This window comes from Triticum aestivum, chromosome 2A, assembly GCF_018294505.1.
Source record: "Triticum aestivum cultivar Chinese Spring chromosome 2A, IWGSC CS RefSeq v2.1, whole genome shotgun sequence".
Lineage (NCBI taxonomy): Eukaryota > Viridiplantae > Streptophyta > Magnoliopsida > Poales > Poaceae > Triticum > Triticum aestivum.
In genome coordinates this window covers 703,373,908-703,388,004 of record NC_057797.1, presented here as the reverse complement: position 1 = coordinate 703,388,004, position 14,097 = coordinate 703,373,908, and the positions used below count along the sequence as shown (strand labels likewise).

The following is a 14,097-nucleotide window of genomic DNA, read 5'->3' as shown; positions in this document are numbered from 1 at the left end:
TCATTTCCTTAGACCATGAGATTGTGCAACTCCCGGATACCGTAGGAATGCTTTGGGCGTGCCAAACGTCACAACGTAACTGGGTGGCTATAAAGGCACACTACGGGTATCTCCGAAGTGTCTGTTGAGTTGGCACGAATCGAGACTGGGATTTGTCACTCCGTGTGACGGAGAGGTATCTCTGGGCCCACTCGGTAAGACATCATCAAAATGATCTCAATGTGATCAAGGAGTTGATCACGGGATGATGTATTACGAAACGAGTAAAGAGACTTACCGGTAACGAGATTGAACAAGGTATAGGGATACCAACGATCAAATCTCGGGCAAGTATCATGCCGGTAGACAAAGGGAATTGTATACGGGATTGATTGAATCCCTGACATCGTGGTTCATCCGATGAGATCATCGTGGAACATGTGGGAGCCAACATGGGTATCCAGATCCCGCTGTTGGTTATTGGCCGGAGAGATGTCTCGGTCATGTCTGCATGATTCCCGAAGCCGTAGGGTCTACACACTTAAGGTTCGGTGACGCTAGAGCTGTTGTGGGAAATAGTATGCAGTTACCGAATGTTATTTGGAGTCCCGGATGAGATCCCGGGCGTCACGAGGAGTTCCGGAATGGTCCGGAGGTGAAGATTTATATATGGGAAGTCATCATACGGTCACCGGAAGTGTTCGGGGGTTTGTAGGTATTGTACGGGACCACCGAAGGGGTTTCGGGGGTCCACCTGCCCCGGAAGGCCCTATGGGCTGTATGTGGAAGGGAACCATCCCCTAAGTGGGCTGGGCGCCATCCCCCTAGGGCCCATGCGCCTGGGGTTGGGGGAACCCTAAAGGGGGCGCCCCCTTGGCTTTGGGGGCAAGCCCCCTCCCCTTGGCCGCCCCCCCCTCAATATCTCATCTAGAGGGGCCGGCCCCCTTCCTCCTTCACCCTATAAATAGAGGGGTGGAGGGAGGGCAGCAACACCACATCCAAGGCGCAGCCCTCCCTCTCCCAACACCTCCTCCTCTTCTGTTGAGCTTGGCGAAGCCCTGCCGGAGAACTGCGAGCTCCACCACCACGGCGTCGTGCTGCCATAGCTCTTCCCCAACTTCTCCTTCCCCCTTGCTGGATCAAGAAGAAGGAGATGTCTCCGGGTTGTACGTGTGTTGAACGCGGAGGCGCCGTTGTTCGGCGCTTAGATCGGAATCAATCGCGATCTGAATCGCTGCGAGTACGACTCCTTCATCCACGTTCTTGTAACGCTTCCGTCTCGCGATCTTCAAGGGTACGAAGATACACTCCCCTCTCTCTCGTTGCTAGTGTCTCCATAGATTGATCTTGGTGATGCATAGAATTTTTTTAATTTCTGCAATGATCCCCAACAGGCAGACTAGGAGTGGGTCGACTAGAAGAAGGGTGCGGTCGACACCATGTAGCTTCTTCCTGACCGCGACCGCCTGAGAGGAAGAGGGTCCGATGGGTAGATGACGGTGACTTGGCAGGCAGTTGGCAATGGGCGAGGAGAGGGGCAGTTGGAAGAAGCATGCCACCAACGAGGATGCGAGCGACGGAAGGATGTGAGGGGATGGCAAAGATGGTGTCTCCTATTGGAAGGAAGCGGAGGAACTCCTAGGAAGAGGGATCTGAATGGAGATGATGAGGAGGTCGGGGGAGAAGCAAACATGTATCTTCCACTTGATTATGTTAAATCGACAATAATCTTCCAACTTCACGTTACTCAAATCCCAGGTCTCGGATTTATCCGCCCTATTTTTTTATCAAGGAGGCCATGTGATGTCGGATTTTAGCTCCTCGGAGCTAGGAAGTTTAGGTGTGACTGCACGCTTGAAGCTTGTCATTTGAAGTCAGAGGAGAGCTTCTAACAGGCACTAAGGGCCCGTTCGGAAGCTCTCCGTGAGCCAGCTTCCTAAAATTATCGCGAGAAGTTAGCCCGAACGCTCCCGCTCCGAGAAGACCGCTCCGCGGAGACGTGAATCCTCCAGTGCAAAAATTTCGGAGACGGGGAGCAGCACCAGCCTAGCTTCGAAAAAATCAGAAGTGGAAGTTCCTCAATATTACAGCTAGAATGCCACCTCGAAGTGATTTTGCATACCGTTTCGATCAGAGCAAACATGCCCGAGCGACCGCGCGTCTCGCTAACCAAGCACTGGGCCAACAGAACCTGGCCCAAGTAGTGGTCGAACAGGCCTTAGCCTGGTTTCCTGGGTTACCAGCCCATGTTTGCGAGCAGGAGCGGTTGCAGCCAGCCGAACGATTCACTGCTCCTTCGAGAAGCTAGCTGCTTGAATATGGAGCAGGAGCCGGTGATTTTGGGAAGCCAGACAACTTCTGAACGGGGCCTAAGTAACTCGTTCTAAAGTTGGAAGGAGGGGAGGGAGGGGAGGGGAGGAATAATTAATTTGTGATACCTTATGCATAGGGCTAATTGATAACATAGATCCGTGTTTGCTCTGCTCGGATAAAAAAAACCACATCCTCGGACTTAAGTCACTTGCCCACGTGTCAACCACTGCTAAGTCGGTGAATTAAGTGGCTAAATCATTGACTTAACTTAGACTATCTTGTCAAAATGCCCCACGTTTCTTTGCACTTAATAAATTACCCCCGCCAATCGATAAATACCTCATATGAAGAGTAAAATCAATAGAGCGCTGCTACACACACGACAAATTATGAGTGGTTTTCGTACGATGCAGCAAATCAATCCATTCATGCGTAGAGCAAAACGAGATAGCATCATTCACGAAAGTTCGAACGATCAACCGTCGTTCGCACAGTAGTTTCAGTATCAATATTTAGTACTCCCTCCATAAAAAAATATAAGAGCGTTTAGGGAGTAATTTTTACAGCAACATCAACCTTTAGTTAAATTACTAGTACTTTTTTTGACAATAAACATGTAGTTAATTCTATCTCAATTAGAGATAGTTTTTGAAATAGACCTCAATTACAGATGGAAAAGGACAAATTTACCCCTGGCTGAAAACAACGCACGCACGCCGCCCCGCTTTCCTTGGCCCGCTCGACTGCTCCTCCGCCGACGGAGCTCCGCCCTCCGGTCCGCCGATCGTCCCCAGCGCCCCCCCCCCCCCCCCCCCCCCCCCCCCCCCCCCCCCCTGCCGGCCCTCCACAGCTCGATCCCATCCCTCTCTACCATCTCCGCGCGGCCCCGTCCCGCCCTGCCTTCTCCTGCCGCGGCGCCGTCCTTGGAAGCGATGGCGGCGGCGGCAGGAGTCTCCGGGGAGTCGTCGGGGACGAAGACGAAGAAGCTTAAGATTGCTGTCATCCACCCCGACCTTGGAATCGGTACGGACCCCTCACCCTCCTCCTCTCACCACACCCGATCGCTAGATGCAGTTCGTCTGAATCTGACGCCATGGAGTTGGGAGGATCGAGTAGATCACGTGACTTCTTAAACTCCCCCAGCTAGAAGCTTGAGTCCCTGATCTGGTAGTGTCCCTAGATTCTTCAAGGAGGACGCCATCACTGAGCTTCTCCGCACGTCTAGGAGATCCCCAATTCTGTACCAGATTCGAGTAGACTGGTGGTCATTCAGGTGTGGTATAAGAGTATGCGAAGTGATGTTTCCTTTTCATACGAATTGGTGTTTCTAGTGATAGCTTATAATTAGCTTACTCGAAGAAACTAGGAGCAATTACATGACTTCAGCGTGGGATTGCACTTCAGCAATATGACACTTTCAGTTACAAAGTGTGTACAGAAGCATTGTAGCAGGCGTGATATAGCATATGCACAATGTATGATAACACCTGTAATAGGATTTAAAGAACGCTTTTGATGTAGGTGGTGCTGAGAGATTGATAGTTGATGCGGCATGTCAGCTTGCTGCCCATGGGCACGATGTTCACGTTTTCACATCACACCATGACAGAAATCGGTGCTTTGAGGAAACAGTCTCTGGTAAATCTCTGAACTATATCTATGTTATTTCGCTGAAAGTCTGATAGACCTGCTTCTCAAATTTATCCATGTCTGAGTTGCATTACATCTTTTTTTTGCATTGATGTTTTGTAAGTATTTGTGGCAGACTTGATCTGGAGTAGATGTTCTACTCTATTTCCATCAGTTCCTGCAAAATGTTCCATGCATAGTACTCCCTCTGTAAAGAAATATAAACACTCTTATATTTATTTATGGAGGGAGTGTTTTTGTAATATTCCACATGTATAGTATTGGGTAATATTTATGGTAAGCAATGCTTATGATGCGTGTATACAAGTTTTATTGGACTTCTCTGTCTCTTTTCCAGGTACATTCCCAGTTACAGTATATGGAGATTTCCTGCCTCGTCATGTGTTTTACCGCTTTCATGCTGTCTGTGCTTATCTTCGCTGCATTTTTGTTGCACTCTGCGTGCTACTTTGGTGGCCCTCCTTTGATATCATATTGGTAGACCAGGTTTCTGTTGTGATTCCACTTCTTAAACTAAAGGCATCATCAAAGGTACTTATATCTTATTTGAAGTAATTTAGTGTGCTCTAATTGCAGCTATGTGCTGAGATACTTTTTTGTTGCATTTTCAGACAATTTTTTATTGCCATTTTCCTGATCTGTTGCTTGCACAACATACAACAATTCTTCGGAGGTTATATCGCAAGCCAATTGACATGATTGAGGAAGCCACGACTGGTATTGTCCTGGGCATCCGGAACTGTATCTATACTTATGTTTTGACTTTCCTTTGATTATATGTTGAGAGATCTACTGGCATCCTAATTGTAGCGGTTATTCTTTTTTGCATATATATTAGGTATGGCAGATTTGATTCTAGTCAACAGTAAGTTCACCGCGGCAACTTTTGCCAGGACCTTTTGTGGTCTTCATGCTAGAGGAGTCGAGCCTGGTGTCCTATACCCAGCGGTCTCAGTTGAGCAGTTTCATGAACCTCATGATTATAAGTAACTTCATGCTTGTATATCTCTTTGTGACTCATTTAGGTTCTATTCGTTCAGATTTTAGTATACAATAGCTGTCTCTCTTGTATTTTGTCCTCGTTTGGTGTAGCGAAGCTGAACTGTCATCTTTCTGTCAGGTTGAATTTCCTCTCAATTAACCGGTTTGAGAGAAAAAAGAATCTTGGTCTAGCCATTTCAGCATTTGCTTTGCTCCGGTCAGTTGTTTCTAAGCAACCTGGTGATGCTCTGTGGGAAGCAAGCTTAACAGTGGCAGGTGATGTTTGTTTATGTGTTATTTCCCCCCTTTATTCACAGGTTTAACGGTACTACATCTTGAGTTATTAAACAGTATTAAACTATTAACCACTGGCCACTGTTTTCTTACGTTTTTTATGCTGAAGGTGGGTACGATAAGCGCCTCAAAGAAAACGTTGAATACCTTGAGGAGCTCAAAAGATTGGCAGCGACTGAGGGTGTTTCTGAACATGTTAAATTCGTGACATCTTGTTCTTCATCTGAAAGAAACGAGCTTCTCTCCAACTGCCTTTGTGTGTTGTACACTCCAAAGGTAAATAATGCGTACCACCATTTGCGCAAGACTTTTACCAATCTAAGCAGATTATTCTAATTCAGCCTACATGTCTGACACTACTATGTCCAGGACGAGCATTTTGGCATTGTTCCTCTTGAAGCCATGGCAGCATACAAGCCTGTAATCGCATGCAACAGCGGTGGTCCAGTGGAAACAGTAGTGAACGAGGCGACAGGGTTTCTGTGCGATCCCTCCCCCATCGAATTCTCAAAAGCCATGCTGAAGTTTGTGAGCGATCACGATCTAGCGGTCCGGATGGGCAAACAAGCACGCGACCGCGTGGTGCAGGAATTCTCGACCAAGACGTTCGGCGACCTCCTGAACAGCTATGTCCTCAATGTCTACCACCAGAGGATGGAGTGATCCGAGTCCGGTGTCGGCAGCGCCAAATGGAAGCCTTTTGAGTAGCACATTAACATCATCCCTTTTTTTATCCCTGTGACTTGTGAGTTCTGACTTTGATGTACCACACATGTGGAAGCAAGTTAGCATGGTCTTGCATGGTGATGGCGACCTTGCATTATTGGCCTGTGGATGAACTGATTTCTCTGTCGATCTGTGTATTCTCTCGGATATTCATGCGGACGAGCTCATAAATAAGGGTTTGACCGGTCAAATCCGAACAGTCGGCATCAGTTCTCACTTGCAAGCGGCACTGTGTGAAGAACGATGTTTGAATGGAATCTTGTTGGTCATGGTAGCTCTGCGAATTATTTCCTGATGGCACCCTTTTGTTAATTCGGTGAACGATTGCGCATCATCCAACTACCATGTTTCTCCACGGTCTGCTGCCATACGTTTTGGGAAATGTTCGCCTGAATGGCAAGCAAGCAATCTGTTACTAGATGTCAAAATGGTGTGTGCAAACTGACGCAGTGCCAAAATGCTGTGCGCTGAGCCAAGAGTTAAAATATGGCGGGTGTCTTCTCGAGGAGAAACTCTCGAGTGTGAACAATCAAAGTAAAACCAGTCTATCTGCAGTTGTCAACGCGGTTCTGTCAGCGGCAAAACGTTGCTTCCGCTCAGAGGGAACTGGGTCTGCAGGGTCAAAAACTGTGGGGAAAAACGGAAGTCTACGGCTCGGAAGTATATGTAAATCCTGGTAATATCCATGTGTATCATGGATATTACTCACCTGTGAGGCCATCCCCAATGTCTGAGTCTGACGGTATTAATATAGTACAGTAAGGCCTCCTTTGGCTTGGCTTAGAGGAATTTCATAAGAATTTTAGAGGATATAATTTTTTCCTTTAGAGCCCTTTGGTTCATAAGAATGGATTCCTATTCCTACATAGGATTGGTTCCTATCCTTCATATTTCATAGAAAAATAAAAAAGAGCCTAGACTCAATGAAAAAAATTCTTTTGGTGTCAACCAAATGACATCTTGTTTCCTATTCCTACTCATAGGATTTGAGATACATGTCATCTCATTTCCTACAAGATTCTTATTCCTTTGGTGTCAACCAAATGACATCTTGTTTCCTATTCCTACTCATAGGATTTGAGATACATGTCATCTCATTTCCTACAAGATTCCTATTCCTATGAGGGCATCTCCAGCCGCGCCCCCAGGAAGGCCTCCACAGGCGTTTTTTTGCGCCGGCGCCGAAAAATCGGCCCAGTCGCGCCCCCAGGAGCCTGATTTTCGCTGGCTTGGGCCAAAAACAGCGCCGGCGGACCCAGGCCGAACCCGGCGCGCTGTGGGGCGCCCGGGGGCGCCGGGGCGAACTGTTTTGGCGCGAAACAGCCGCGGGCCCGCCGCGTCAGTGACTCTACCCTCTTCTCGCCCCTTCGTCGTCCTTATCGCCTCGTTTCCCGTGGCGAATCAATGCCAAAGCTGTCGCGCTGCCGGGCCGGTCAACCTGCGCCATGCCTCACGGGCGGCGCAGTGAAGACTAGATGACGCGCGTCCCTCGCCCTCCCTCGCCCGCCACGCGTACTCACGGCGGCTCGCGCACGGGCGGCGCCTCGGGCTATATAAGACGCGCCCCAGCGCACTCGGCGACACTCACCGTCGTCGTTCCTCCCTCTCCTCTCTCTCGCCGTCTCCAGTTCATCACACCCATGGTCGAGCGCTTCCCAGGCGACGGCGCGGCGGCGAACGGCTTCGGCCGCCGCCACGAGAACGAGGCTCGCCTCCTTTTCGAGGCCGAGTACTCGGTCCCGCCGGACATGCGGGTGCCCGGGGCGTGGAGGATCAGCGTCGGCGGCGTGCCGGTGCCCCCGATACCCACCGGCGCGGCGCGGCGTGCGGAGATCGCACGCATCCGCTCGTCTCTGCCGCGTGCGGCGAGGGAGGGGCCACGGTACGTCCCCGACAGCCCGCTCTGGGAGCCTTATTTCCGCCGCCGTCACGCCGAGCAGCTCGAGGGCACCAACGGCGTCGAGCCCTCCGGCAGGCTCAACGCCGTCGGCCGGCGTCGGTGGTGGGGCGTGCCCGGGCGCACGTTGGAGGCCGTCCTCGAGTACATCGAGGGCGGCAACACGCCGCGCCTCGAGTATCCCGCTCCCCCGTCCTTCCCACGCCGCCGGGGAAGCTCCTGGACCCCGAGGCGCATGGAGACTGGGGGGGTCCTCCTCCTTGTCCGGCGGCTCCCCCTGCCTCCACCTCCGCCCCGTCAAGCCGGAGCCCCAGGGCACGCCTGTCAGCGCGTGCACCCGCAGCTCCGGCGTCCGCATCGGTGACAACGCCTCCCCCACCGGCCGCTTCGTCCTCGTCGAGCCCAAGCCGGAGCCCAAGCCGGAGCCCGGCCTCCTCGTGGAGTACGAGGAGATAGCCCGGCGTGGCTTCTCCTACGAGGACGCCCTGCGGTGGGCGCGGGACGATTACCTCCGCGACGAGATGGTCCGGCAGCGCCGGGCCCTGGAGGAGATCGCCGCCCGCAAGCGTGGGCGCGAGGACGAGCACGGTGTCGTGGTCCTCGACAGCGACGACGACGCCCCCAGACCGTCTAACCCGCCGCGCCAACCGGGGGAGGGATGCAGCAGGGACGACGGAGGCGTCGGCGGGGGCGACGACGACGACGGCGGTGACTACACGCGGTTCTACAGCCTCCTCGGCATGTAGAACCGCGTGGGCGGGCGGCGAGGAAGACGGCGGGGTAGCCCGCGGTAATTTTTCCTTTTTTTGTAAAATATGTTTAAATTTGAACGAACTCGAACATGTTTGCGTTGTGTTTGCGCCGAATTTAAACATTTTAAAAACCCATAGGGGGCGCGAGTGGGGGCATCACGCCCCCAGTGCGCGGTTTAGCGCCGGTACGCTCCTAGGGGGTGATTTTTTGCTCCTCCTGAGGACCAACGGCTGGAGATGCTCTGATAATCCTATCCTATGAACCAAAAGAGACCTAAGTTTTAATCCCCTAGCCCTAGGCCGGTGACGGTGGTGACGAGGACGCGTTCATTTGTTTTCCATATCGGATTCGTCAACGGATTTCTTGATGATCAGGAGGCAGCTGTACGTGCTGATTGCAGCATTTCTTCAGAAAAACAGGGGAAACGCGGGGCGGTCAAACCGATCGGGAGGCGCCCGTTGGTTGGAGACGATACGCCCGAAGGATAGCATAGCATGTGGGGGCGGCCTGGCAGACGCTCGAAGTCGTCGGGCGGGCGACGGCGAGAAACAGCGGGCCGGCGGTTGGACATCACGGCGTGCTGCACGTCGGATCGGCAAGTGGCTGTTAATTAGAACTGTCACGGGCGATTATTCATGTGCAAGTTGGATTAGAGCTATTTTTCGACACGGATTTGGTGCGAGTTTTGGTTTGTGCCTAGGAAAATTGCAGCAGATTTTGCTAAGTGGTGATGCACTAATCTAATGGACAGCTTCAGGCCAACCGATTTTGTGCTTGCGTTTGCAGGATAAATAAACATAGTAAAGCAGCCAAGCGACCCTTTGCATCCATCCATGACCTATGCTCCCAATACATTATGCATTTCGTACAAGAAATTGTGACGGTTAAAAGCAATTGTTCTGCTTTGCAAATTGAGGTAAGCCGATGACGAGCCACATGGTAATGGACTGCACAACCGATAGATTACCTGTGATGAAACGGATCTTCGTGACTCATGCGTCGATCAGCCAGCGTTTTGGTTGAGACTGCACTCGTTGCTCGGCGTCTTCTTCTGCTTGCAGTGGTTCTGATTTCAGGAGTGGGCAGGCAGACAGTGATGATCGGGAAAGATACCGCAATCACATCAGACTCCCACCTAAACCGCGAAAAAAAAGGCAAGAGAGTTCACGAAATTGGCCTGTAGTATCTTGGCGTCCATAATGCTTTATCCTCGGCGCACATGTGGAATTGCTTGGGTGGGATTTAGCATCAGCGAGTGTGGATAAACTTTCACCGTAGGTTACAACTGAACCCATTTTTTTTGGAAAAAACTGACCCCTTACTATACTATTTTTTTTGCGAGGGTAAAGAGTTTTATTCCATAAGAATTTAACTTGTGCATTAAGATATATTTTTCAATGAACTTGGATGCATTTTCATGCATGTACAGTTAACTTGGGCATTACGAAATTTGAATTTTTCAAGAAATGCGCATTATATTATAGAAGGTATGCAGTGTACCGCTAGCCATTAAGGAATTCGTCTTTAGAGGAGGAGTTGAGGATCCGGCCGGGAAATTTGAATAGGAAAATGCCCGGTCATAGTCAAAGGAAACGCCCAACCGCTCTCCCGACTGAACTTAACAATGAACGGAGCAAACATAAGAAGAAACGGAGCTGGATCAGGAATAATTTAACACTACAAAACCCTGTTGTCATCACCGGCCTACCTCCTCATCTTAACAACTCCAACCTGCATCTCAAGATTTTCAACCCTAGAAAATAAAAATCAATGCCCTTCGAAAAGATAAAGATAAGTAGCAGTAGTATTAGCAGCAGAGAAGAAGTAAACATTTCATCTTCCTCTTGTTTGTGGCAGCTTGGTAAGCGGCATCGATCACAATTCACGCCAAGTCGTTGGTAAATTTCCGCTCTAACCGACGAGCTGTTGGGTTGCTTGAGTCGACGCCCATGGAATCCATGCATGTGGCTAAAAGTCCCGTCAAAACGCCGAAGGGTTACCGCTGGGCGTGAGACGGAGTCTCCGGCTGAAGATCGTGGCAGCAACCCATATCGTCGCGCCACCTTTATCTTTATTTTTTAGTTTTATAAGTATATACAAACATATTTGCCAACCTTGCACTCAATACATTCTGGCCCTCTGACTATTGACTCCGGGGTATTATTATACGCGCATACGATCCGCAGAAATCAAACCGATAAGGTGCGAATACCGCGAGCTGCTCGGTTTATCCTGTTTCTCTATAGGGTTTCGCATGGATTTTTTAATTTAAATATAAGTTTGTGACGACGCTGTGTATAATTTATGATATACAGTTTGATTGAGGAGAGTGGATGCCTCATTCAGATTTCAGAACTACTGCTGCACATGGATTAGTTCTACGGGCTACCTACGGGCTAGCTTGCATGACTTCAGCATTACGCACGCGCAGGTTACAGTTGCAGATATTATAAAACCAACATCCCTATTGGTTCCCAGACAAACTGCATTTCATTTCAGGACAAGGAATTCAGGCCGCTTGATTGGCTGCTCGCCACTGCGTGATTTGGCGCGTCGATCGATCGAAGATCCATTCTAGGAGGCCATGGCCACGGAGGAGTCGCCGCAGCTGTTCCTGTGCCCGATCTCCATGGAGCTGATGGAGGACCCCGTCACGGTGTCCACCGGCGTCACCTACGACCGCCGGAGCATCGAGCGGTGGTTCTTCAAGTACGGCAAGACCACGTGCCCGGCCACCATGCAGCGCGTCGCCTCGTTCGACCTCACGCCCAACCACACCCTCAAGCGCGTCATCGCCTCCTGGCAGGACCGCGCCTCCACCTCCTCCTCCTCTAGCCCCGCGGACGCGCTCAAGCCGATGCCGCGGGAGCGGCTGCCGTCAGTGCTCGCCGGCATTGAGGGCACGCCGTTCAAGGTCACGGCGCTCAAGGGCCTCAGGCTCTGCATGGCCGCGGACCAGGCGGCGCGGGAGGATTTCGTGGCCTGTGACGGCATCCAGGTGCTCGGCCGCGTCATGGCGCAGGCGCTGGCGGAGAGCGGCGCCGGCGGGGACTTCTCGGCCTTCCGGACGTGCGAGGAGGCCGCCGCCGTCCTCGCCACGCTCCCGCTGTCAGACGAGGAGTCGGTGGACCTGGTGCTGAGGCCCGAGTGCATGAGGCCCATGGTCGCGCTCGTCCAGCGCGGCAGCGCCGAGGCGAGGCTGCACGCCATGTCCATCCTCGCCAAGGTCTCCGAGGCCAGCGGCGCCCGCAACTGGACCGAGGACGTCGACGTCGACGACATGGTCAAGTCCCTACTCGACCTGCTCTCCGACGGGGCCTCCTCCAAGCTCAGCTCCCGCGCGCTCGACGTGCTCATCGACGTCACGGCGCGCTCGCGCTCGAGGGGCGGCGCACGGCGCGGCAAGGGCGTGGTGGAGGTGGGGGCCGTGCGGGTGCTCGTGGAGCTCCTCCCGGAGGCCGACCGGCACGTCGCCGAGCGGGCGCTCCTGCTCCTGAAGCGGCTGTGCAAGTGCCCCGAGGGCCGGCTCGCGTTCGCGGAGCACGGGCTCGCCGTGGCGGCCGTGGTGCGGACGACGCTGCGGGTGTCCGGCCTGGCCACGAGGCTGGCGGTCAACGTGCTGTGGCTGGTGTCGTGCGCGGCGCGGCCCACGGAGAGGGTGCTGGACGACATGGTGGCGAGCGGCGGCGTGGCGAAGCTGCTGGCGCTGCTGCAGGCGGACAGCTCGCCGTCGACCAAGGAGAAGGTGGCGAGGATGCTCAGGGTGCACGGCGCGTTCTGGAGGCAGTACCCTTGCATCCCCGCCGACCTCAAGGACTACCTCAAATTTCTCAAGTGATCTATCAGTCGATCGGCAAGTGTACAGAGAGGCGGGAGGATGAAATGTTGTTTGATAGGGAAGATTGAAATCCGATCCATGCGTTGAGCATGAGCATGCGTGTACAGATTAAACGTGCGCTCAAATTGATTTGATAGTGGTTTTTTGATCCATCCAGGTTTCAATCACTCATCAATTCCAGTTTGGCGGCATACCCATGATTTTGTATATATGGTTGTATGTATCAAATGGTTATTCAAAGTGAGTAATGACTTTGTTTGCTCAAGGCAAAGAGACTGCAGCTCACATAGACATGGTTCTGTTCCCCCATACTATCTTTGTTAGGGTGATATATACTCCCTCCGTTCCGAATTACTTGTCTTGAATTTGTCTAGATACGGATGTATCTAGACTCATTTTAGTGCTAGATACCTCCGTATCTAGACAAATTTAAGACAAGTAATTCGGAATGGAGGGAGTACTTGGGTGCACTCACCTCTTTCGGTAAAATCAGTGAAACTATACACGATGGAAGTCCAAAAAAACAGTACATATCTAGAAAAATTCCACAGCATTTTACACAAGATCAGTGGCAGACCCAGGAATTAAAGTTAGCTGGGGGCAAACATTTAATGTCTACTTTTTTGGTACAAATGCCACTCTATTCAACCAAAACTCATAGCATTCAACAACAAAAGAATAAAAAAAGCTCTTAAAAACTAATAAACTGCTAACGTGGACTATTATCGCTTGAAATGTTCACTTAGGGCATCTCCAACACTGACCCGCAAATTCCTCGAGTATGTCCGTTTTTGTGTTCAGACGTGGTCCGCGGATATGATATGTAAGGGAGCCATCCAACACTAATTATAAAGTATCCGGCTGGGAGGAGAAAAAATAGATGAGGACCATGCATGTGGTGAGATAGAGCAGTGCTACGCAGCCGACGTGTTTCCGCCCGATGCGTCCACGACAGTAACTAATCACCGTTAGATGAAATCCATCCATAAATAAGGAACATGAGATCCTAGAATCGTCCACGTGACGTCCATAAAACATCGTGTGTGAAGCTATTCTGGGTGGGATATTGTGGTGTGTCCGGTTGAGAGGAGACAGAGAAGAGGTGACCATGCATGTGCGGAGAGAGAGAAGAGAGTAGGACCACGCGAAGGCTTTTGGTTGATTGAAAGATGTCCGGAGGTATAGCTCCTCATGTTTGTCTCCACTTTGCCGGAAAATGAATGTCCGAATCACTTTACGGATCGATGCAAGACCGCGTTGGATTGTAAAAGTGAACAAAAGTGTGTGACCAGACATATACCAGAGTTTTGCAGGTCTCCCTTGGAGATGCCCTTAAGCCACAATATGATCCCATAATTCTAATTTTGGAACCAGACCTACAAAATTATGAATGTGATGAGAGTTGTATATATTTATTCTTTTTGAGTAATATGAGAGTTGTATATATGGTCATAGATCGTGAGGGGGACGCTCAATGCGGTTTGTGGATCGATTGGGGATCTTTTTCTGTTTGACAAGGAAAGGAAAGGAGAGATCGATTGGGCTAAGATGTCGTCTGTTTGGGCCTGTAGGCTGTAGTAGCCCAGTCCAGTCTACCGAACCAGCCCAAGTCTCTTTCTCCCTCACGTACCCCTTCGATCGCTATGCACCATCAGCTCTTCTTATG

The 14,097-nt window shown here is 51.2% G+C and overlaps 2 protein-coding genes across 2 annotated transcripts; both read left to right on the top strand.

Moving 5' to 3' along the window:
• The first annotated feature begins 3,101 nt into the window (after window positions 1-3,101).
• Window positions 3,102-6,234, top strand: LOC123190372 (alpha-1,3/1,6-mannosyltransferase ALG2). The gene is made up of 8 exons (XM_044603000.1): window positions 3,102-3,315; window positions 3,814-3,930; window positions 4,280-4,473; window positions 4,554-4,659; window positions 4,781-4,928; window positions 5,063-5,199; window positions 5,327-5,493; window positions 5,587-6,234. The coding sequence occupies exons 1-8, from the start codon at window positions 3,225-3,227 to the stop codon at window positions 5,878-5,880; spliced, it is 1,254 nt and encodes a 417-aa protein (XP_044458935.1). The 5' UTR covers window positions 3,102-3,224; the 3' UTR covers window positions 5,881-6,234.
• A 4,866-nt stretch (window positions 6,235-11,100) lies between these two features.
• Window positions 11,101-12,581, top strand: LOC123186040 (E3 ubiquitin-protein ligase PUB23-like). The gene has a single exon (XM_044597834.1). It carries the CDS (start codon window positions 11,178-11,180, stop codon window positions 12,429-12,431), a length of 1,254 nt encoding a protein of 417 aa, XP_044453769.1. The 5' UTR covers window positions 11,101-11,177; the 3' UTR covers window positions 12,432-12,581.
• The last annotated feature ends 1,516 nt before the right edge of the window (window positions 12,582-14,097 follow it).